A 25,569-nucleotide genomic window follows, 5' to 3' on the forward strand; every position below is an offset into this window, starting at 1 on the left:
GGAGAAATAAGTAACATTGATTTTGTGATTATTATTGACAGAGAGAAATCTGAATGCGTGTACAAATGGCAGGCATGCAAAAGGGTAAGATTCATCGTTCCAAGGCTTCTGCAATGCAATCACAGATTCGAGTTTTAAATGTTTAGGAGCGTTACAAACAAAGTTTGTTGTAATTTGATGAGAAAAAAATGAGTATTTTATATAATCATACATTCTGACATGTTTGAGTTAGTATTGGCAATAACTTTGTAATAACATTTTACAGCTGTAAATAATTTCAATTTAAAGGAATATTATTTCTTGGACAAGTTGGTTCCTGGTGCACTATAAATATATGCAGTGCAATATGAGGAACCAACGATGGTTTGTATATATCAAGTGTAGATTCATGAATGGCTTTGGTGAGATCACTTTCTCTTCTTTTTTCCTCCCAAAAACCCTTTCTTTCTTTTCTTTGCAAATTCAGTCGTTCATATATATTTTGCAAACAGGTAAGAACAGAAGCATTACACTATCTTATTTCGAATGCATCAAAAATCAACGGACGATGTTGTTAATCAAAAACACTATGTCATCTTTCACAGCAGAGACATTACAATTCATAAGGTTAGTACATAAATATGCTGCTGAGATTTATCTGTGTTTTAAGATCTATCAAAAGTATTAAAAAAATTATGAATGTTATTAGAAATGCTATTATTTTAATTAATAGAAATTTTACACCACAAAATTGACACCTGGTGCCTTTCAGGTTAAAATTGTTGAGTGTAAAATTATTAAAGGATTGTAATTGCAAATTTTTTTGTCTAATGTTATCAATTTGTCGTTTCTTTTTTCTTCATAATTTCATTCAAGAAAACGAGAGAAAGAGAAAGACTATGAATCTGTAACTTTTTATGATAGCTGGCTGAATGAAATTTCAGAAATCAGAGAAATTTTCTGAAGTAAGAAAATTACTACTGGACACACTTTTCGTTTAAAGTTTCGTTCCGCCTTTTAATTTATTTTTAATGAACACCAATGCATGTCTTTGGTCTGTAATAATTTATATATGCTGCTGCTCTGACGTAGTATGATAAATGGCAATTAACCTTTTTGCTCTGCATTATGCACAAGGGTAAAAGTAGCATGACATTGAAATAAATGCACAAAAAGAAAAGAAAAACTTTCTTTGACTCATAAAACTTTAAAATGTGTGCCATGAATTTACTGATACAACGTATATTCAAACATGCATTTACTTTATTCTCGAAAACTTCCATAAGTTACAAAACACGAGACTATGGTAAATTGCGATATTACTGTATTAAGTATTAAGTAAAATTCCAGCTAAAAAATATGTAATAGATAAAAGATAAATATCATATCGGATGAAAGGATTGGTCAGACTTGAACGATAATGTGTTTGTGCATTCTTTGTAAACAAAAACAACATTCAAGTCTGACCCATCCTTTCATCTAGAAATGATATTTATGTTTATCTTTCACATCTTTCTTAGCTGGAATTTTACGTAATACAGTGATTGATGCATGAATATAGAGAAATAAAATATTGATGATATTTAAGAGATTTTGATTGGTAGAACGTTGAATCCTTGTACATATGGCAAACATGCAGATTGCAGAGGTAAGAAGTTTTTATGAATGCTCCTTTTCGGCTTCTGCTGCATAATGCAGAGCAGAAGTCATGGCTGGATTCATAAGGATACACCAAAAACGTTAATTGGCAGCATCATCGGTGTATTCCTTAATTACACTGTCTCAGATCAAACACATGCATTGGTAGTGACAGTCACCGAATTCCAATGCAGACTGCATTATTTGAAACGACAAAAAACTTGACGAAAAGTTCGGCCAATGTAGTTCACTTACTTCTAGATGCTTTAATTGTTAGCTTTATATTTTCCGAAAATTTCTCTGTTTTTTCTCAACAAACTTCGTTCGTTGAGCCACCTATGTTATAACAGTGATATCGCAATTTACCATATACCATAGTCTCGTGTTTTGTAACTTATGAAAGTTTTCGTGAGTAAAGTAAATGCATGTTTGAATATACGTTGTATCAGTAAATTCATGGCACACATTTCAAAGTTTTATGAGTCAAAGAAAGTTTTTCTTTTCTTTTCTCACCATGCATTATTTTCAAGGTCATGCTCCTTTTACCCTTGTGCATAATGCAGAGCAAAAACGTTAATTGGCATTTCTCATACTATGTCAGAGCAGCACCATATATACCTGAAAATTTTTACAGACTAAACACATGCATTGCTGTTCATTAAAAACAAATTAAAAGGAGGAACGAAACTTCAAACGAAAACTGTGTCCAGCAGTAATTTTCTTCCTTCAGAAAATTTCTCTGATTTCTGAACAAATTTCATTCAGCCAGCTATCTTAAAAAGTTACAGATTCATAGTCTTTCTCTCTTTTAATTGAGATAAATTATGAAAAAAAAACGACAAATTCATAATGAGACTATCTTAAGCCAGTGTAATTCACTTCCTTCTGACAGATGCTTTAATTCTTGGCTTTTTATTTTCAGAAATTTTCTCCTAAAGCAGTAATAACGCAATTTACCGAAGTCTTGGGTTTTGTAACTTACTTCACCATCTGAATGCTACATTAATGTGCTCACGTTAATCTATTTAACATTTTAAACCACTTGCATGTTGAAATGAAACTTTGATTACCAAAGTAAATGGATATTTGTGTACATTAATGCGTTCATGGTAATCTGTTTCACATTTTAAACTAGTTGCATGTTGAAATGGAACTTTTCGTGAGTAAAGTAAATGCATATTTGAATACAGGTTGTATCAGTAAATTCATTGGATCGTAATATACAAAAAATACTCAGAATGTGATTGTGTGATTATACAAAAAATACTCATTTTTTCACATCTAATTACAACAAACTTTGTTTCTAACGCTCCTAAACATTTAAAACTCAAATCTGTGATTGATCCTGGTCGCTCTGATACATCTGGAATTTGTGATTGATCCTGGTCCCTCTGATACACCTGTGTTGCATTGCAGAAGCCTTGGAACGATGAATCTAACCCTTTTGCATGCAATCAGATTTCTGTGATGTTAAATCATATTCTCTCTACTTTTTTTCTGTGGTAAAAGTTTCTTTGTTTTTTCTTGAGGATTTTCTTTGGTACACTGGAATCATGTGCAAAACAATAATTCTTTGAAACCAGAAAAGGACAAATTTACTTTTTAATTATTTCCAGAGAAAGGCAGAGAATGCATCTCAGACAGCCATGCATTGGTTCTTTGCATGCCAATTTTGTTTTATCAGACCAGAAGAACGCAGAAAACAGTGTTCAGAGTAATATTTAATTATTTAATTTACAATTTTCTTGCTATTGTTATAAATACAGAAAATGAATTTGTTATTCAAGTGGGAGTGCACGGTACACTTCACCTCATCGTTATTCAAGTTCTAAAACCACAAAAATGAATTTGTTACATGCTTTTCTTTTGTTTTCTATATCCGAATGCAGATCATGGAAAAAAAAACAAATAAACACGTAGGATATTGCTTTCGAAATATCATATAACATGACTTTGGATGAGAATGAACAACAAGAAATAATATTCTCTTAAATTCAAATTATTTAAAGCCAAAATATTATTACAAGTTATCTGCTAACAGTAAAAATAAAAAATACATCCTCAAAAATGTCAAAATTTTATGATATGATTACAATTTTTTTAATTTAAATCACTAATATAATTTAAACCACATCAAATTTCTCAACACACATGCAAGAACAAAATTTGTCTGTAATATTGTACTATAATATTTAATTATTATTAGTAGAGTTTATTGATAATTAAATATATAACAAACAGTAATTTTTTTAAAAAATTTCATTTAACTAATTAAATTAATTATTTCTGTGACTGTACATTGTGTTGTATGATCTAAAACACATGTAGATCTCAGCAGTATTTATGTGTTGCAGTAGTTTTGTATATGCTAACCTCGTCATGTTGTAATGTTTTTTCCTGTGAAAGATGAAATCATTTATTTGATTAGCAGCAGCTCTTGATTTTTGATGCATTGAAATAACATCTTTGCATGCATTTGTTGGATCTCTTCTTACCTGTTTGCAAAAAATAACATGGATTAGAAGATCGAATAATATGAAATATTATTTGTAAATAAGATCTTTCTGCCACAGTTTTCTTGCTGTATAAACTAACATAATGTCTAATAATTTTTAAGTATTAAATTTCTGAGATAGATCAGCTATTTTACTTTCTTTAATGAGATGAATAAATATATAGTAATATATATATATATACAGGTTGCTAAAAATAAACATAATGCTTACTGTTAAATGAAAAAAAAAAAATCTTAAGTGACTGTATATATATGTAAAAATATATTCAGAATATACAAGTACATAAACTTAGATCCACAGTTTGAAGCAAGGTTTTCAGACATATACCAGTAACCCACTATGACATAATATATTAATATAGATTAACGTGTTTCATGTGGTTATAATTTAACAAATTGTCTTGAAAGAAATAAGAACAGGTAATTATTCTGAGGGAAAAAAGAAGGAGGAAAGAGTATGGATAACATTAAAGAAAAAAAATGAAAATATAATATTTTAACTTCTTTACACACAATAATTTGAGATAAAATATGGAACCTATTCTGTGAAAACGTACGATTTCAGAAACGAGCTTCCGGCGACTGTTAGTGGAAAACCAACACGGCAAGTGCACTGGTCACACATAACAAGTAATAAGTATTTTATCGTTTTCTCACAAGGGACTTGTGTAACGCATGACAACTCTCGCAATTCACGACTCAATTAGACACAAAGTTCACAAACATACTAAGAAATTCTTGTTGTATTTTATGAAACAGTTGGTGTGCAACAAGAAATTAACATAGTGTATTTACAATTTGTCAAAATTAGACTTCAACCATTTCATTCTCATGCATTCTAAATTATCCCAATTCCATATTCATGTTAAAATCAATTCACAAGAATACTCAAATCCTATTCCTAGAGCCTTTAAGCCTATGATCACTCATCAAGTTTCAATTCCTTGAATCCTCAACAAGTGTAATCATGCATTAGTTTCAAGAATCTAAGATTACTAATGAACCAAGTTCTATTCCTAGATATAAGCATCAATTAGGTATTTAATTTCAAATATAGATTCTAAAGATGTTTCCAACACCTCAAGAACCACAAACAAGCCATGGGTGATTAACAAGCATTAAGCATGAAAATCAAATACTAACATGAATTGGAAAAGCATATAAATTAACAACACAATTTTACACAAGAATTCAATATTTTACATTTTTTTTGATCGGCAAAAATAAATAAATTAAATTAATGAGATAATTGGATGGATTATCTCAACCCGTATACACATTACAAAAAGAAAATAAAAAAGTTTTAAGGTTTCCTCTCCCATACTAGATCTACTGTGCATAAACCTGACTTTCTCAAATAACACAAAGGTTAAGAACATTGCATGTCTATACATACAAAGCAAATACTAGGCCCTACTACAAAACATGAAAAAAAGATTGAACATAAAATTCTCATGCGCTTTTGATCCCATACTCCTAGTGATTTCTTTCATGTATCAACCAATAGATGCTTCATTCATGCTTGTTTCCTAAAAACTGCTACCTAACAGCTATGTTCCAGTACCCTTGTAAGCTACAACATGCTTATTACACAACCTGTAACCAAACTGCAAACAAATCCACAATACCTCCATTTGAATTGAACCTACATGCACAAGTATGTGAGCCCAAACTTACTTGATTAAAGTATATCATAACTTGAATAACAGGTGAGCAAGTTTTAGCCTAGACAAGGAGATCTAGAAGACATATTGTTAGAATAGTTTACAAAATAGAAATTGATCTCCATGGTGGAGAACCTAGGGTTTTACAAAATTGAAGAATAGAGAAGAAATTGGAACCATAAAGTAGAAACAATCCCTCTCCCAAGGTTCTTGAATACTGCTTCATGCTCTAATTGTGCCTCCCATTCGCATCTCTGCCTCCAATTTTGTAGCCCATCATCCTCTCCAACCCAAAAGGGGTAAAACCTCCATGGATGAAGAAGGAGAATGGAGAGTTTTCCAACACCCTTAATAGCCTCCAAAAGTGTCTCCCAAGCACCCAAGGTGTTTCTATTTGTGAAAAATGAGGAATCCCCTAATACTCTCGTAGAAAGATGATTAAATAACCATATTCGCGTATTAGAGTCGATATTCTCGCCCAGCGGCTTCATTCTCGCCCAGCGAGGCCTAAAATTGATGTTTTCAGACATGTAATTCGCTGGACGAGCGATATTTTCGCCCAGCAACTCAAATACTACAGTTCTGGTCTGTCATTTTTGCCCAGCGAGCCACCAGCGCGCTCATTGAGTGACCCTAGCGCCCAATGGCCGCCTTTTGGCCTTCCAAGGGTGGTCCAAGGCAGTATATATATATATATATATATATATGTAAGTCCTTTCTCCATGTTTGTAGTGCTGGACTTGATCTCGGTACCCCTCGACATGATTATTTGTGTAAAAGTCAATCTTTCTTGTCTAATCATGCTTGCTTGAGTTTCACCTTATTTTCTTCTACCAGAATTACTTTCTATTATTTTATTTCACACACTCATAATAGAGATTAGAAGTAAAAAAATATAAAACAACTAAAATACGAAATAATGTTATCAGCAGCGCAGAGCATGTGAATGAAAAAGGAAGTGCGAAGATGAGTGTGAGTTTTTATGGTTTTATGTTAAGATTTATATAGCCGAATTTGAGGCCAACTTGCTCCATTATGATGCGGTTGTAAACTTTCTATGATTATTTAACTATCATACTTCTGTAGAGCATGCATCATAAAATTAGTATAAAATAAATAATAAAATTTCTCAATAAAAAAATTATCAATTTAGCCAAATAAATGTTTCTTTCCCACTATCCAGAAAATCATGTTCTACACTGTGTTCAATTACAGTGTTCAATTACAATGTGCGTTTACGATGCTGTAAGATTAATTAGGTTTTGTGCTTTCTTGGCATTTGGGATTCCCATCCACCAAGAAATAATTGCATTAAACCAGTTAAAAAGTAAAATAAAAGTTTTTGATAAAAATAAAAACAAAGAAATAACAGTGGTATATATTTTAAGTTAATTTCCTTTAAATTCAAATTATTTACAGCTGTTTGTATTTTTTAACATATTTTTTACACAGCATAAACATTGCATGGCTGCCACGTTAGGAAAGGACAATTCATTTTTGTTAATTATTTCAAAAAGACAGTGTCCGGGACAGCAATGCACCGATGCTTTTGTTCCATGCCAATTTTGTCTTGTTTGAAAGAAGGTATCAGAAAAGCACATCAAAAATTCTATATATTAAGTACAGTTAATATCTATATCTATATATATATTAACCCTGGTCCTTAAATTCTTTATCAGATTGTTTTAATTAAATTAAAATATCTCATCATCAAATAATTCATGTCTTATCATCGTACTGCATATACTTTAATATCAATAATTTTAAATTTATTATGATTAATGTGATAATATTTTTTTAGTAAGTAAGCTTTTTTCACGTTCTTCATTCACCATGTTGAACGATTGTGCACAAATGTTTTCTTATCAATACAGATCAATTACATTTCAAAATTATGGATATGAATTCACTCTTTAAAATATTACATATAAGAAGTTTTATGACGGTTTTTAAGAGAAGTCATGCTTTAAAAAATTGAATTACTGATCTTATTTAATAAAAGATAATTAAATAATTTTACAACCACAAAGTAACTGAGACGGTGGACCCTCGTATTCGGCTATATAAATGTAACCTAAATCGCTGAAACCTTCAACTTTCTCGGTGCTCCCTTTCTTCTCCATTCTCATATTTTTGCTGTCACCGGAAGTTCTCTTTCTGAGGTTCTAAGTTTTTTAATGCAATAGATTTTCATATTTTATGTCAGATTATTGTGTGTAAAAAGGTTAAACATCTATATTTTAATTTTTTTTAATGTTTATCTATATATTTTTTTGTTCTGAATAACTAAAACTGTTCTTATTTCTTTCAAGATAATCAAAAGAATGACATTCTGTTAAGTTTATAAACACATTAAACCTTAATATATTATCTCATAGTAGACCGGTATTTGTTTGAAGCTCGCTTTAAACTATATGGATCTAGTTCTTCTTTATGTTCTTGTATTATTTTGGATATATTTTTACATATTATAGCCACTTAAAGTTTTTTTTTATTATTATTTAACAGTAAGCATTATTATGTTTATCTTTAACAACTTCTTTCAAGATATATATCTAACTACACTAACCAAACATTTTATTTATTTACCTCATAAAATCAAGTAAATTAACATCATTATTCACAAATAATAGTTCCTATTATTTCATCTTCTAAACCATGTATTTTTGCAACCAGGTAATAAGAAAGAGATCCAACAACTGCAACAAGTATGTTATCTGAAGGCAAAAAAAATGAATGGATGATGTTATTAATCAAATGCACTATTTCATCTTTAACAGGACAGACATTACAATATGACGAGGTTAGCATCTCAAAATTACTGCAACACAATGCTGCTCATGATTTATCTGTGTTTTACAGCATGCAACATTATATTAGTTCAAAAAAAATTGGAAAAATTTTCTGTTTGTTAATGATGTTTGCTTATCAGTAAATCCTACTAATAATAACTAAACAAAATAGGACAATATTACAGACCAATTTTGTTCTTTATGTCTGGAGAGATTTGATGTGAAAAAATGAGAAAGTTTCATTATTTTCTCGGTGATTTAAATTGAAAATTTATAATCATACAGTCACATTTTGACATTTTTGAGGTTACACTTTTTTTTTTTACTGTTAGCAATAACTTGTAATAATACTTCACAGCTGTAAATAATTTGAATTTAAGGGAGTATTATATTATTTCTTGTTTTGCTTTTCCATCCAAAACCTTTTTACTTTTTGTTAATTTTGAATTGGTTTAATGGAATTATTTTTGGGTGGATGGGAAATCCAAATACCAGGAAGGAAAACCAAAACGCAGACGTTTGAATTCAAAGCCATTAGATCTTCTGGCAAGTGGTTTGATCTAAGGCTCTCTCCGAAGACAAGTCGATTCCTTGGTTCACTATGAATACATAGAACATTTCTCGTTCCATGAAGATTGAAGATGCAAATAATGTACAATTTTGAGGCTTTTGAGGTGTCAAGACATTTATCTATGAATATATCGCAATAATAAGATAGACGAATTTGGATTTTCTGTTGAGTTTTTTGTGCTGTTCCTCTAATGTGCCTTTATAATACACTGATTACTATTAATTTTGACGTTTTAAAATATATTAAAAAAAATATTTAAAAAACTAACAGAATGTATTTTTAATGTTCAGTAAATAACAGCACAAAAAAATCAGTAAAAAATCTAGACTCAATTTAAACACAGGAAATTGTTTTTCGTTTCATTTCAAAGATGTAATGAGATAACAAGTTATGAGAATATGAAAAAGCAACTAAATCATGTTAAATATGGAGTGATTCTATGACTTTTATGTATTCTTTTATTAAATTTCTGGTGTGCTTTTTTATAATCTCCACATATATGTTTAAGTTAATGATACTTTCTTTTATACTTTTTTTTTACTAGTGTGTTACTTATTGTGGGAGAGTTAAACAAAAAACTTTCGTTATGATTAATATTATATGTCTATATGAAAATAATTAACACAATATACTGTTGAAAAAAAATAAAATTATATATGTTATTTAAGTGAAATAAAAAATCTAGGAATCCACACTTTAAAAAGTTACTGACGTGTAACCTTTCTTCTGTATTTATTACACGTGATACAGTTCCATCTTTTTAATTATTCAATGGAAACAATAAATGATCTGAGCAGAAAAAATATTAATTAGGGTTCATAGCCCTATATCAGAGCAGCACCATGCATTGGTTAAAACTTTAAACAAAGCATCCAACGCAGTGACGGTGTATTATTGGAAATGACTAAAAACGTGCCCAGTCTAATTCTTGGCTTTTTTTCAGAAAACTTCTCTGATTTCTGAAGAAACTTGGTTGAGCCAGCCATCGTAGCTGGTTTTAACCATCAATTCTTATACTCTTCGTTGGGTTTTTTGAATAGGAGGTTTATTGGAGAGACACAACACTGATGAGATTTGAATTTAATCAGATAAAAATTTAATATCATTTTCGATCTAAAACTTTAAAATAATAGATTTATAGGTCTTGATCCATCTAACTTTTTTACACTTAAATTCCTAATAGTTGTTTACGATGAAAAAGAGAAACTATCGGTTAATTTCTTTAGATCTCTCTACCACACCTATTCATACTTGCATTTAGTTTATTGATTTGATACCCTCCAATCATATTGTAAAATTTAATATGACTTTTTCATGGGTACTTTCAATTGAATGGTCGATAATTATATTGTTTTAATAAATTCTAATATGTTTTTATATCTAAGTAAATGTAAGGAATCATAATGAATTATATGGGTTGGTGTATTCCAAATATTTCTATAATAATTTATTTTGTTTTGTTTAGATAAAAAAAAACGTCTATGTAATATAATATGTGTTTAAATAAACTACACATATAGACCGTAGGAAAAACAAATACTAAAACACTTAGAAAAGACCTTGCTTTAAAACTAGGAAAAGTTAATTCATCTAAACAAACTAACAGGGTAAGAAAAATATTAGTAGTCTTTAATATAGAAAAAAACTGATTGAAAGATATTATTATGGTGTAAAGAACACACTGTCTTTTAATATTCATATTTCTCCTCGTAAGTTTGACATAATTTAATATATTCACTAGTATAAAAATAGGATATTAGATCGGTTCTGAAGCGTGTATTAAATTGGTGTCCGAACCGATCTAATATAAGACGATGTAATATGTCTGTAAGCTATTAGATTGGTCGAAAAAAACTGATGTCAGGTATCAATATTAGATCGGTTTCTGTCACCCGATCTTGCATTATTCATTATGGAATGTATCATGATAAAGTCCTTTCTATCGCTTGTGGTGTTACATGATCTAACATGTTGGGCACTTGTTAAAAAAAAACAGCAAGTATTAGATCGGTTATGGTCTAATACTTGTTCTTTTTTTAAAAAGTGCTTTTTGTAATTGCAACTAACCAAAACCTATTGTATTCAAAACCAAATAAATACATACAGTGCAGTTCCAACAATTTATAGAGTACATAATTAAACAACAATTCAAATCCAACAATGGATTTGACCAAAATATTTCCTAAGTGAAAGAAAACTAATGCAACAAAGGAAACTTTTTACATATAAACATTTTTAAGTTGCAAGAAGTATTTGGCCCATTCAGTCCTTACTTCATCAACCTTCTCAGATCCCCAATGGTTCAACATTGTTAAAAAGTTGTAGTTCAAAGCAATGAATGCATATTAGTTAAGTATTTCATAAAAACATGTTTCAAAGAGGAGTCTTTTGATTCCTTACCTCATCCCAAGAATCTTTTAGAGCAGCACGAGCTATGGTCCACATCCAGTACATGACATAGTATCCACACTCAAAACTTCTTTTTTGGATATTACACTAAGAAGATCAAATTTATAGTAATTAATATATGAAAAAAGTACAAATCATACAATATAAAATATGGAAACTTATACCTTAGCAGTAATCACTTTGAAATTTTGTGAAGATGAAGTTGATTTACCACCCAACACATTGTACACATTCAAAGCACTAAAAAGTTAAGTCACTAGTCAATAAACATATTTCATGACATAAATAACACATTATAAAGGGACTACAACATACTTTTGTAGTATATTTCTAATGGCTGAGGGGATGGGTTTGTGCAATGAGCATAACCAAACTACAATATTCTCCATTTGACAAATAATCACCAATTACCAATGAGACCTAAAAAAGAAATATAATTAGTGATTTGAATTAGTTAATTAATAGCTAAAGTGACTAAGATGAACTTACGCATGAATATAAGGTGCCATGTAAATTCTTTTCTTTGATTTCCCCATCCAATTTTGAATGTACGTTTGACATTTCATATGTTTATTTCCAGACTTTTGTATATGTTGAGGCTTAAGGAAACCATAGACATCATCATTCCCTGTTTTGGAAACATATTCGTCTAAATACCTGCATTCAAACCATTAAGCCATTAAGTTTAGAGACAATTATTGATTTCACAATATAACATAAAATGTACTCACAGTATCCATAGTTGAATAACTGTAATGTTCAGCATCTGATGCCCCTGGATGATTTCGTACACATCGTTCATATGGACATATAGTGGTATATCACTACTGTCAACATTGAAGACTGTTTTATCCCAAGGAATGACAAGTGGTTTTTGAAAAAGATCTTCGACTATGCCAGCCAACTCATGAATTGGACTAAAACTTTGCTTGGGTTGGGGCTGGGAATGGGTCTCATGGCTAAAAGCACATGCAACTGGGGACTTTTGTCTGCTATGAACCTAAAAAATATAATAACAAAGTTAAATACGAAGTTTGTGTTAAATTATGAAGTATATCATTGTAAAGAAGAAAAATATACCTACTTCTTTTTTGAAATAACCTTAACTAAATGTTTAGGCCATGAGATGAATGTTCCTAGTGCCTCTCCAACTATTTTGACCTCCTCTGTAGGCACTGGAACTAGAGTTGTGGCATCTTTAACATCTTCAACTACCACTCTAGCCAAATCATCCGACATTTGCACAATATGCATGGTTGATCCCCTTGGATATAATCTCCCAATGGCAACTAAAGGAGGAGGGGCCTCTCCAACATACAACTTACACCTGTTTGAGATATTTGTCTATGTGACCTCCTCTTCATCGTCTTCTTGTACCACATTATGTTGCTGCGACATGGACTCCCATCGTTGATCAAATTCATTCCTTAATTCTTCAGCAACTTGTGCCTTTATCGTCTGAGTCAAGTGCTCTATCATCTTAGGTGTGATAGGCCCTATTTGTGTGGTGTTTTGGCGCTGATAACTTCCAAAGTATTGTCTCACACCCACACCATAGCTAACAGTACGTACACAACCAGGGTGCTCTTCAATACCTAGAGCAATGGTCAATATGTCTTGACGACCCTGAGGAACAAAATTTCCTTGTGTACTTTGCTCTACAAGAGAATCCTGTAAAAACAATTTGTTACTCATAGCACAACACATAATAAATTGTTAAGGCAACAAATGTTACTAACTTACAATTCTTTCAGCAATAATTTTTGATTTCTCGGATGTCATTTGCCCTCCTGGTTTAGTACGAGCCCACTTCCATTTCTCATGTCGGCTGGGAGGGGATGGAGGATTGAGCGATCCTTCATTTGAACCTGTTGAATCCATTTTTTGTTTTAGCTTTTCTTCCATTATTCTTTGTTCAAGCAAAAGATATCTTCCACGTGTGGTGTTTCATTTTTGCTTTGTATAGCCTATGCTTTCTTTCGCTTTTCCTATTGAAACAATAATGTATATAAATGGTTAATTTCATTACATATATTTAATATTTGAAGTGTGAATAAAGAAATATACCTCCCAAGAGGGATCCAGTTGACTTTGAACAAATGATTCCCATGTTTGCTCGTCTATGCCATACATCTCACAAGGAGACTTTTCTTTGTATTTCCCAAATACATAGAAGCTTGACAACATCGTCTTGAATGCTCTCCATTTTGTTCCTATTGACGATATTATCCTCCTCCGTATGAAATCAAAAGTAGGGATGGCAACGGGGCGGGGCGGGGACGGGTTTCACTATCCCATACCCATCCCCGTAAAAAAAGTTCATCTCCATCCCCATACCCAAACCCAACGGGTATCAAACTTTTATCCCATCCCCATCCCCACCGGGTAACGGGTATAATCTTGTACCCGTACCCGTACCTATTTTCTTACTACTTTAATATTAATTTTAATTAATTTTTATAAAATAATAAAAAATTACGGTAAAGGAAACATAATATTATCAAATACTTTGAAATAAATTATAATTGTTTACATTTTATATTAGAATACCAAATAAAATTTAATGAGAACCAAAATATTTATTAGATTTGCAAACATTAATGAAACCTAGTTGATAAATTTTAAAAATATTTTTAAAAAAATATAAAAGGAAAAAAAATTCTTAAAAAATATAAAAGGAAAAAAAATTAAAATTAAAATATATTTTAAATGTTTGTTTACTTCAGTTTTTTAAATTATAATGAATCTATTTATTATACACTAATAAAAGTTATAATACATCACTTGATTAAAATAACGCAAAGAACAAATAATAAATATAATAATAAAATTTTAACATAAATCTTGTATCTTTTAAACCACAATATATGTTGGATGGTGGTAAAAAACTATTCATGGCAATTACATTAAATTTTTATATTGTAGTAAATAAAAATTATTTATACAATTATATTAAAAAATTAAAGTATGATTGTAATGAGTTAGAAAATAAAAAATAATTAGATAAAATTTATCGAAATAGTATTCTACATGATGAAAATAAACAAAAAATAAAAATATAAAAAAATTAACAAATGTGTGTCTTATAAACAATTTGGAGACTATTGGAAGGAATCACACAAATGAAAACAAATATATAATTAAAGGTATGATAAGATGAAAAATATCTTAGAGATCTAAGAAAACTTTTCAAATATCAACATATATACTCAATGTTTGATAAAAAAGATGACGCAAAGAACAAATAATAAACATAATAAAATTTTATCATAGATCTGGTATTTTTTAAACTCCAATATATGTTGGATGGTGATAAAAAAATATTCATGACAATTACATTAAATTTTTATATTGTAGTAAATAAAAATTATTTATACAATTATATTGAAAATATTAAAGTATGATTGTAATGAGTTAGAAAATAAAAAATAATTAGATAAAATTTATCGAAATAGTATTCTATATGATGAAAATAAACAAAAATAAAAATATTAAAAAATTAACAAATGTGTGTCTTATAAATAATTTGGAGATTATTGGAAGGAATTGCACAAAGAAAAACAAATGTATAATTAAGGGTATGATAAGACGAAAAACATCTTAGAGATCTAAGAAAACTTTTCAAATATCAACATATATACTCAATGGTTGAGAAATAACAAAAATTGTTTTAGCGAAACAAAAGAGTTCTTCAAATGAAACAAAAATTAATAATAATAAGTAAAGAATTTTTTTTATATTACCTAGTAAATGAAATGTTTATGCTATTAAACACTTAAATTGAGAGTATTAAATATTCTCATGTGAAAGGAAAATATACAATAAAAAAATATTAAAAAATAATAGAAATATTCAAATGTTAGACATAATTTTTTTTTAATTGACATACATCATTTTAACATAATTACATAAAGGTTGTGATAAAATAAAAAATATTTTGGAGATGCGAAATGAGTTTCATGAGAAACCAAATATTTAGAAGAAATAAAAAATAAAAATCATCCTCATTTAAATTATTAAAATATTTACAATTAATTAAGTAACCCTATATATATATATAGGGTTACTTAATTAATTGTAAATATTTTAATAATTTAAATGAGGATGAGGATATGGCGGGGACGGGTATTATGGCGGGGATATATTCTTCCCCATCCCCATCCCCATACCCAATTGAAAAAATCGGGGATTCCCCATACCCATACCCAGTCAATGCGGGGATTCCCCGTCAAAACGGGGACGGGTTCGGACAATACCCACGGGGACGGGTTTGTTTGCCATCTCTAATCAAAAGTGTCCAAGTTGTAGTTTTCCTACACAATAATATAGGATATTATTAATTAACATACATTAGAAATAAGTAGTAAATATTCACAATTTCATAGGTAACTTACACAAATATCCTACCAAATCATATTTTTATCTACTTCTGACACATGATCCCAATCAGGTTCCAAAATAGACACCTTTGTTCGAGCCAACACCCCTATATAAGTAACAAAATTCTGACGATTAGGCCCTACAAGCCTGGCTATCTTAGGTTCTATGTCCACATGTTTTTTAGCATTACTCAATCGCTTCAGAGCTTGCTTTTGTAGATGGATAGCTGCTCTAGTCTTTTTCTTGGATGACTCTTCCATGTTACATGTACAAAATAACACATGTTAGATAATTATTGATTTAAAACAAAATGAACAATGAAACAAGAACATGAAAAAGGCACCTATCATGGAAGTTTTAGAATGTTCTCCCATATTCCTTCATTATGGACTTTTCCATATGCATCAAACACCTCAACTCCTTCATCCCATAACAATCTCAAATCTTCTATCAACGAAGTTAGATAAACATCAATGTCATTTCCAGGTTTCTTTGGTCCAGATATCATCATAGATAACGTCATGTATTTTCTCTTCATAACCAACCAATAAGGCAAGTTATAAATAATCAACAAAACTGGCCATGAACTATGCTTGCTACTTAAATTACCATAAGGATTCATTCCATTAGTTGCAAGACCAAACCTCAAATTTCTTGGATCACTCCCAAACTGTGGGTAGAGGGTATCAATTTTCTTCCATTGAGGTGAATCAGCTGCATGGCGTAACAATCCATCACTTTTTCTTCCATTTGCATGCCACATAAGGTTTTTAGCATCAACAACATTAGCAAATAAATGCTTAAATCGATGTATGATTGGAAGATACCATAACACTTTTGCAGGAGGACCTTTCTTCATGTTATCTTCATTGTCATCATCATCCTTAACTTTGTATCGCAATACTCCACATCTTGGAAACTTAGTTAATGTTTTGAACTCTTTTCTATAAAAAATACAGTCATTGGGACAAGCATGAATTTTCTGGTACTCCATACCCATCAGACATAGTATCTTTTTGGCCTCATAATGACGGGTTGGCAATGTATTACCTTCCGAGAGCATTAGATGCAACAGTTCTAGTAACTCACATAAACTTTTATCAGTCCGCCCATTTTTGGCTTTAATGTTAAATAATCTTAGTGTCACTGACAAACGAGTGAAACTCGTACAACCATGATATAAAGTCTTTTCTAAATCATCTTTCAATGAATCATACACGTGTGCTATATGAAAATTTTCTTGTCCAATATCTTCAATGCGATCCTCACAATATGGATTAAACTCTTGACTTTGAGATAAGGTTGGAAGGTGTACAACTTCACCATGCCAGGTCCACATTGTATAACTCTTCAGGATGCCATCTCATAAAAGATGTTCTCGCATCAACTTAACTTCTTGTCGTCTCCCGTTCAAACAATTAACACAGGGACAAAAATATTTTCCATTCAAGGTAGTCTCGTGTCGTTTAGCAAATTTTAGAAACTCTTGAACGTCATTCTCATAGACATCACTGATTCAAATTGCATTCATCCAACTTCGATCCATTACTACACGACATGAGAAGTTCGTTTAAATAAATATTATTGACGTGATAAAGAGTTAAATGCTTCTGCAAACATGTGCTCTCATTAGTGACTCTAATTACGATATACTTTTATTATATTTAGTGACTCGATCGGTACTCTTAACTCTTCTGCAAATAGATAAATGAATGAACTTGATAAAAAATCAAGTTCATAAAACCAGCCACAAGCAAAAAATCCACTCTTATGCTTTGAATTTCAAAGTAAATTGTTTGGAGGAACTGACCAATTTTATGTGCACTAAAATTCCAAGAACCAATTTAACACATTCACCAAAATTCAAATCCCAAAAAGGCAGCCAAAAATTTCAATGTAATGAATGAAGTTTGGAGGAACTGACCTTTATTAATGCAAGTGATGGTAATCTTCCAATAGAGGTAAGAACGACAACAATAGCTCAAGCAACTTCAAAATGGAGGTAGGACGTCAAGCAACGACAACAGTAGCTCAAGCAGCTTCAACGAAGGTGCGACAACGGTGACATCAAGGTGCGACAATTTCCACACACAGGGATTTTCATCGTGGTCCTTCATGGTCTTTCAAAATGTCGTCGAGGTGGTTCGTGGTGCGACGACAGTGGAGGCTCATGCTGCGACGACAGTGGCGGTTTGTGGCGTGGAGGTGGTGGTTAGTGGCGTGGAGGTTGTGGTTCATGGTGTGGAGGATAGTAGAGCAAAACAGAGAGGGTTTCGTGGTGCGACGACAACGACAGTTCGTGGTGCGGCGACAGCGGAGGCTCATGGTGCAACGACAGCGGCGATTTGTGGTGTGGAGGTTGTGGTTAGTGGCGTGGAGGTGGTGATTCGTGGCGTGGAGGGTTTCGTGGTTCGCAAACGGAGAAGAAAGCAAATATGTAGTGAGAAAATCGGTTTCGCGGATACACAGTGGAGAAAAATGGAAAAGAAGATGAACAGTGGAGAGCGGATGCACAGTGAGACAAAAGAGAAAGGAAAGGGTTTCGCGTGTTTGTACAGAGAACAATACATCGATTATAATTATAACCGATCTAATATTTAAAAGCATCACTTTTTTTAATTTAAAAAAAAGAACATTAGATCGGTTCCCCCGAACCGATCTAATGTATACATTAATTCTTGCTCCATGGTTGCCCATCAAGGATCATAAAGATAAAATGAACCTGGGAAATTAATACTCAAATGGAGAATCAGGAACAACACACGCTTCCAATGAACAGTATGTATATAGTGTCACTAAGTAAAGCTTTTTACATTCTCAACACTCTTTATTTGCTTTAAAATTTCAACATTCTGTGGAGGAGATAGCAACATTAGTAACATTAGTTAGTTGCATTATCAGCATTATTCACCAAAAGTTATGTTCTAACATTGCTTCGTATACATGAGAAACTTATTTGGTTTAATATATTGTGAATTGATTAAGTTATTTTGTGTAGTTATAGTACTTCGAGTTACATGCATATGTTAATTAATTTTAGAGTGTAAATGTTAACTAATTAATATCCCAATGCAGTTAATTCAATTTACATTTAACAGGGTGAGTCTCAAGTATGTATAATGTTAGAATGTAAATTTTGACACCAATTTTATTTAAGATCAATGTTAGAATGTAAATTTTGACACCAATTTTATTTAAGATCATGTAAGAGCATATTCTCCTTCAAGCTTGGATCTGAAAATCTGATGCAGCATATGGTGGCTTGAGCTTCCACAGTTCATTCAGAGAACTCAAATGTCTACAATGTATTTTGTATATAGCAAACAATTTTGATGTATTCCATGCTTACTTTTAATAGAGAAAACGTTATCATTATCTCTGCTACAAATTTGTTTACAAGACTTGTTATATTTGACTAATTTATTAATAACAAATATTATAGATATGATTTGAGTAATAACCTAACAAGAAAACTGAAAATTTAAATATTTAATCTTAAATAATATTAATTAGAGTAGTTATTTTTTAAAAACAAAGTGGACATGTAGAAGGGTTAAAAAAAAGTAGTAATCATGCAAATTTTGTTGTTAATATTGCATTTAAACCTAATTTTGGTTCATCTCTTGATTTGGATTTGAGGACTATTAATGGAAATGCATGGATCAGTGTGACAGTATGCTACAGAAACTGATTCATGTTTTCTGGATACAAATGGCACCCATGCAAAGCCAGATTGGACTGAGATGCAACAGCTGGAAATAACTTCAAATTAAAGGAAATTAACTTAAAATTTATAATGTTATTTCTTGTTTTGATTTTTCATTAATTTTTTTTATTTATTTTGTTTTACATTTTAACTGGTTTAGTTCAATTATTTCTCGGTCGATATGCCAAGAAAGCACAAAACCTAGTCTGACATCCATCTAAAAGCAAACGTTGAAATTTATTATAATTTTTTTAAATAATAATTAATTTTAATGACCAATTAATAACTATATTAACTAATTTATATACTAATTTAAAAAATTAAAAATTATTGGTTACTAAAATAATCATTATTTTGAATAAAAAATTAGAATTAATCTTCTCTTTAAAATTAGCTATCATGGTTTTGGCTATTAAAAAAAATTAATCACTAAAAACTAGTTAGGTTTTGATTATCAAAATGACTTAATTTCTAAATTGGTCTCTAATTAATTAGTAATCATAACCAATTATAATGTTTTATTTATAATAGTGACTCTTTTAGTAACTAATATTTTTTTATTTTGTAAATTGGTATCTAAATTGGTCACTATAGTAATTAATTATTTTTTGTTTTTAAAATTGGTTTCTAATTGAGAATTTTTTTTGTAATGATTCAAAATGGCCATTGAATTTTCTGAGAGCAAAAGTCAGATACAAAATTGGTGATCAGAAGCTTTCTCTTTGAGATGGTTCCTTGGTGCACTATAAATGAATGGAACCTTTACATAACAAAATCAAAACACTTTAATTTTCATCGTTAGTCGTATTTTCTATCAAGAAAACATATATTTACAGATTTGTAATCGTTCCATTACAATTGAAGATGACAATGATGTATCAAGTGTGATTAATTATCACTACTTAAAAAATTTATATTTCTTCCCAATTTTATTTTAATTTTTTTTTATAGAAAATACTTTCAAATTTTGTTATGAAAAAAAAAATTTGCAAGAAATTGCTATCAATTTTCTTGTAAAATATTTTGTATAAAACACTTTTTGCAACAAATTTTGTAGGAAATACTTGCAATTTTTATAATTTTGTAACAAATAATTACTTACGAAGGAATTATCTGTCAATTAAAATTCTTAGAAAAAATGGCAAAAAAAAAGTCTTTTCTTGCAAATTTTTTTAACAGATTTGCAAGAAAAATCTCATGCAATATGAGAATTTATAATTGTGTATGCAAAAAAATACGAACTATGAACATACCATTTACATACTTGGGCTTACCAATCAGAGCAAATCATAGAAAGAAAGAGTTTTGGAGGGATATGATCATAAGAATTAGGAAGAGACTAGCAATACAAATGAATATATATCATTCATAGGGAGGGAGACAATATTAAAAATTCTTATATTACATGGAAATTTTCTTGCAAATTTGTTAACAAAATTTGCAAGAAAATACTTTTTCCTTCAAATTTTTCTAAGAATCTAAATTGACAGTAATTTCTTCGTGGATAATTATTTCCTACAAATTTATAAAATTCGTAAGTATTTCTTACAAAATTTGTTGCGAAAAGTGTTTTATACAAAATATTTAGCAAAAAAATTAGCAACAATTTCCTAATATTTTTTTTTCATAACAAAATTTATAAGTATTTTCTAAAAAAAAATTCAAAATAAAATTGGTAGGAAATATGAGTTTTTTTAGAAGTGAGGGTTACTTTAATAAAATTGGTGATATATTACATTTCATTATACTATATGTCTACATTCAAGATAGAGTAAAATTATTACAAGAATACAAAGGGAGTTTTCATGGGCTAGGTTGTTTTTTTTTAATCAGCAAAAAAAAAAATATATTGAATAGGGACAATTGGGTTGTCCCAACCCATACATAAAGTAATATATACAAAACAAAAAAAGACAAATGGAAACAATATACCATTTCTTCTCTAAATGATGTTGCAAAAAACATTATCATGACAACAACTCCATTGAAGACTTTGTTAGGCATAAAGTAATATCATGGGCTAGGTATAAAGGATTTGAGAATGTTTAACATGACTTTGTTAGGAGAATGGAAGTGGAAGTTAGGGAGGGATGAACCAGGATTATCGAAAGAAGTATTCTTATTAAAGTAAGGTTCATGAAGAGCACTAGACAAAGGAATAGATGGAAACTATTGTTATCAAACTATGATTCCAGTAAAGATTTGTTTTGATAATATTTATTATAAGTTATTATTGCTTTTATATTAAGTTTCTTTTTTAAAATGCATTAACATACTCTTGATTTTACAAATTTTATTCTATTCCATAGTTTTAGTTGCACAATTTTGTGATAAGATATGATTTCTTTCAAATTTTGAGTTTATTCTTTTGAAAAATTAGTTCACCTTTGCAAATTTTTGTGTGTACATTTTATTTCTTTTCTTTTGCAATGGTCGTATTTTGAATATGCGAGCAGAGATAGGATCTGATGGCAATAATATCATTGGAGCAGAAACGGGAATTGGAAGAATTAGTATAGGAGTATTTTTAGATAAGTAGTTGAACATTTTGAAAATTTGTATATAGTTTATATCTTGAAGTACTAAAAGAATGTTTGTTTAGAAAAAAAAGAAAATTAAGATGTTACATTTTTTATATCAGAACAGTTCGAACCTTAGGCAAACTGTGGGAAGTAGGGTTTTGTGATCCTGTTGCATTGGTTGTGTGTTCTTCTTAGCTATGTGTTAGAGTTCAAAGTAGTTCAATCTTAGGACTAGGATGAGGGTTGCGGGTTTGTGTGTTCCTTTGTATGAAGAATTTTTAGAATATAGAGGCGTGGATAACAATAGTCAAAATTAAAGCATTAAGAACGAAAGAATTTTAATATTAAGAATCTTGATATTACTTTTAAAGATGGATTGATTTTTTTTTCAATTTAATATTTATAAGCAGTGATTAATAGAAATTTTACCTTCATATTAGAAGAATATAAAGTGAATAGAGTATACAAAAAGTGAGGAGATAATAGGAAGGATGATGGTAATGTTGGTTGGTGTTGAAATCACTTTTTATGTGTTAATCGATAGGTTAACTTATTGTATTAGAGAGAAATTAGCAAAGGGTGGAAGAAAAATGTAGGGGTTTTATTTTTGCTACAAAATGAAACACTTGTTAGTTGAAACCTCCAATTCTTAGCCTTCTTTTCGTTGCTGCATCTTGTTTTGTGGTATATGTTTGCTGTGACTTATAACCATAGATTCCTATGTTTATTGTTGTTTTCGTATCAATTGATGAACTATTTGTAAGTTGTCATTCAGGTTTTACCATGTATGACCCAACAACTTTATGTATCACCATGTTCTGAGCTATGAGCTCTAAGATGAAATTTTATTAAAAAAATGATATATATAAATTAGAAGTAGAGATCCAAAATTATAAAAATTCTTATATGAAAAGTTTTCCACCTTCTTATATTTTCAGTGAAGAAACCTTACAATACTCATCGGAATAAGCTAAATTCTGAATTTTTATTTGAATTTATTTTTCATAATTCAGCGCCTCTCTCTCTCTCTGCGAGCACGAGCCTCTCCCACAATCTTCCAACGGGATGGCGCACACGCCGAGGCCGAGCTTGGCGGCGAAGGAGAGGCAGGCGGCAGCATCGCAGGTTGGAATGGCGGCACCCGCGGAGATGGAGGGAGAGAAAGTCGCGGAGATGGAGTGATCTTGGGTTGTTTTACTCTCCTACAGTTTGTGTTTTGGTTTGAATGCAGGATGATCAAGCACGCGGGGTGAATGCAGTTTGTGTTTTGGTTTGAATGCAGTCTGCAGCAGCCATGAGCGAGCAAAAGGGTGAATTAAAAAAAAAAATTTATTACCTATGGCCTCGGTCCTAACTGACCCGAGGCATAAAACTGGGTCTATGGCTTCGGGTGATAACCGAGGCCAAAAGGTAAACTTTTTGGCTTCGCCCCAATATGCCTCGGTTCCAAATCCGAAGCAGAATGCGAAAATTAATCGGGGCAGAAAGTCTTTACTGCACTGGTGAGTTAAGTTATTTTCCGATCAATGTACAAGATTAAGAGTGTACGAGTCTGTAACTATTCCTCAGAAATCAGAAAAAGAAAATTGAAAATGAAAAGCCAACAATTAAAGCATCTGCCACTACCAAATGGAAGACAACTAGATTGGGCACACTTTTCGTCGAGTTATTTTTTCATTTTTTTTGTGGTTTAAAATAATAGAATCTGCGTTTCCATTGTGTTACCGTAACTGGCTGACAGGCTGCGAAAAAAATGTGGGACAGATCATAATAGTAAACTCGCAGGCTTATAGCGGTTCGGTCTGCTCGCAGTTCACGCGAGCTGGTTCACAGTTTGCACCAGTCGGTTCGTAAGCCGTATAAAAAAAATATTTGTATTTGTATTGTATATATTAGTTATTTTGTGTATGAACTTTTGTATTAACGTTTCAAATTTTTATATAATTAAAAAGATAAATATTATATATTTTTAATGTGTTAAAATTCAAAGAATACATTGTGTATGTTATAATATGAATATAATAAAAATGTTGAATTATCAATTTATCATTCAACTTCTCAAAATCATTACTTAATTTTATGAACTTTTTAAAATTTCCCAATTTTTAAATATTGAAAATTTTATCAAAAGAATTGAAATAAAAAAGGGACCAACCCGTGGACCCACAGACCAAATAATGTGCGGAACATGTCAATGATTACAGTCCGCATAAATTATGCGGAATGGACCAGCCTGCTATATGCGAACCTTATATGAGTCGGGCCTAAACAGGGATGGACCGACCTGGATCGTCATCTCTTCCATCACTGCTTCAATGTTTGGATTAAATGCAAAGCAATGCATGCCATTGATCTCACACAGTAAGGAATCCACCGTTGATACTGCCGATTAACGTTTTTTTCTGCCACCAACCTTCGACATGCACATCACCGTAAAATGACAGGTAAAAATATGTATGAAAAACAGAGAAAGATACAAAAATGTTATTTTTCTAATAAGCTGATGGACACACATCAAATTTGTTATTTTTCTTCCAAACATTTTCTTTAACAATTTTAATTTAATTATTTAGTGGGGAGTGTATTTCTGAAAAAGACAAAGCAGAAGACAGATTTCAAATGAAAGGATGGTATTTACAAATATGTTATTTTATAGAACAAGAAAATTTTGTTAGTCGGATAAAAATATGTTATTTACAAATGGTATTTACAAAGGAGGTATTATTTGTGAATAGGATCTTTCTGCCGAAGTTTTCTTCTTTTATCAGATGAATAAATTAAGTGTTTTATTATTGAAAGTTCTTAAAAATAAACATAATGCTTACTTTTAAATGAAAAAAATTAAATCTCTATACCTATAAATATGTTTAGAATCCAAAGTACATAAATTTTCATATTAAATGAGATTTTTCTTACAAATTTATTAACAAAAATTCGTAAAAAAAAAAAAATTCTGTCATTTTGTTAAAAATATATTTTTTAGATAATTATTTCTTATAAAATTATAAAATTTACAAGTATTTTGTACAAAATTTGTTGTAAAACCTGTTTTATATAAAATATTTTGAAAAAAGGTTGATAATAATTTCTAACAATTTTTTTTTTCACATCAAACTTTGTATATATTTTTTAAAAAAAGATCTTCAAAACAAAACTGACAAAAAACATGAATTTTTTTTAGTAATACATGTAATGGAATTAAAAGCAAGTTTTCCAAACCAGATACCCACTGTCATAAATTAAGGTTTCACATAAACTCATTCTTTTAATTATCTGAAAAAAAATAAGAACAGTTATTTAGGAAAAAAAAAAGCATGGATAACATTAAAGAAGAGAATTCTAAATGTAATCGTTTAACTTCTTTTAAACACAATGATTTGAGATATGAAAATA

General features: G+C 30.4%; 1 protein-coding gene and 2 long non-coding RNA genes across 3 annotated transcripts; 2 read left to right on the forward strand and 1 right to left on the reverse strand.

Moving 5' to 3' along the window:
• Positions 1 to 325: 325 nt before the first annotated feature.
• On the forward strand, positions 326 to 2,046 carry LOC114168305. Its single transcript, XR_003600659.1, has 3 exons — positions 326 to 401; positions 492 to 606; positions 1,619 to 2,046. It is a non-coding gene; the product is annotated as an uncharacterized LOC114168305 (long non-coding RNA).
• Positions 2,047 to 7,876: 5,830 nt separating this feature from the next.
• LOC114168122 lies at positions 7,877 to 9,328 on the forward strand. The gene is made up of 3 exons (XR_003600620.1): positions 7,877 to 7,958; positions 8,473 to 8,599; positions 9,084 to 9,328. It is a non-coding gene; the product is annotated as an uncharacterized LOC114168122 (long non-coding RNA).
• Positions 9,329 to 11,378: 2,050 nt separating this feature from the next.
• Positions 11,379 to 12,807, reverse strand: LOC114169383. Its single transcript, XM_028054524.1, has 6 exons — positions 12,670 to 12,807; positions 12,300 to 12,568; positions 12,058 to 12,225; positions 11,733 to 11,808; positions 11,560 to 11,655; positions 11,379 to 11,441 (listed from the first exon to the last, which is right to left on the reverse strand). Exons 1-6 carry the CDS (start codon positions 12,805 to 12,807, stop codon positions 11,379 to 11,381), a joined length of 810 nt encoding a protein of 269 aa, XP_027910325.1.
• Positions 12,808 to 25,569: the final 12,762 nt, after the last annotated feature.

Source organism: Vigna unguiculata, chromosome 11 (genome assembly GCF_004118075.2).
Source record: "Vigna unguiculata cultivar IT97K-499-35 chromosome 11, ASM411807v1, whole genome shotgun sequence".
In the NCBI taxonomy this organism is placed as follows: domain Eukaryota; kingdom Viridiplantae; phylum Streptophyta; class Magnoliopsida; order Fabales; family Fabaceae; genus Vigna; species Vigna unguiculata.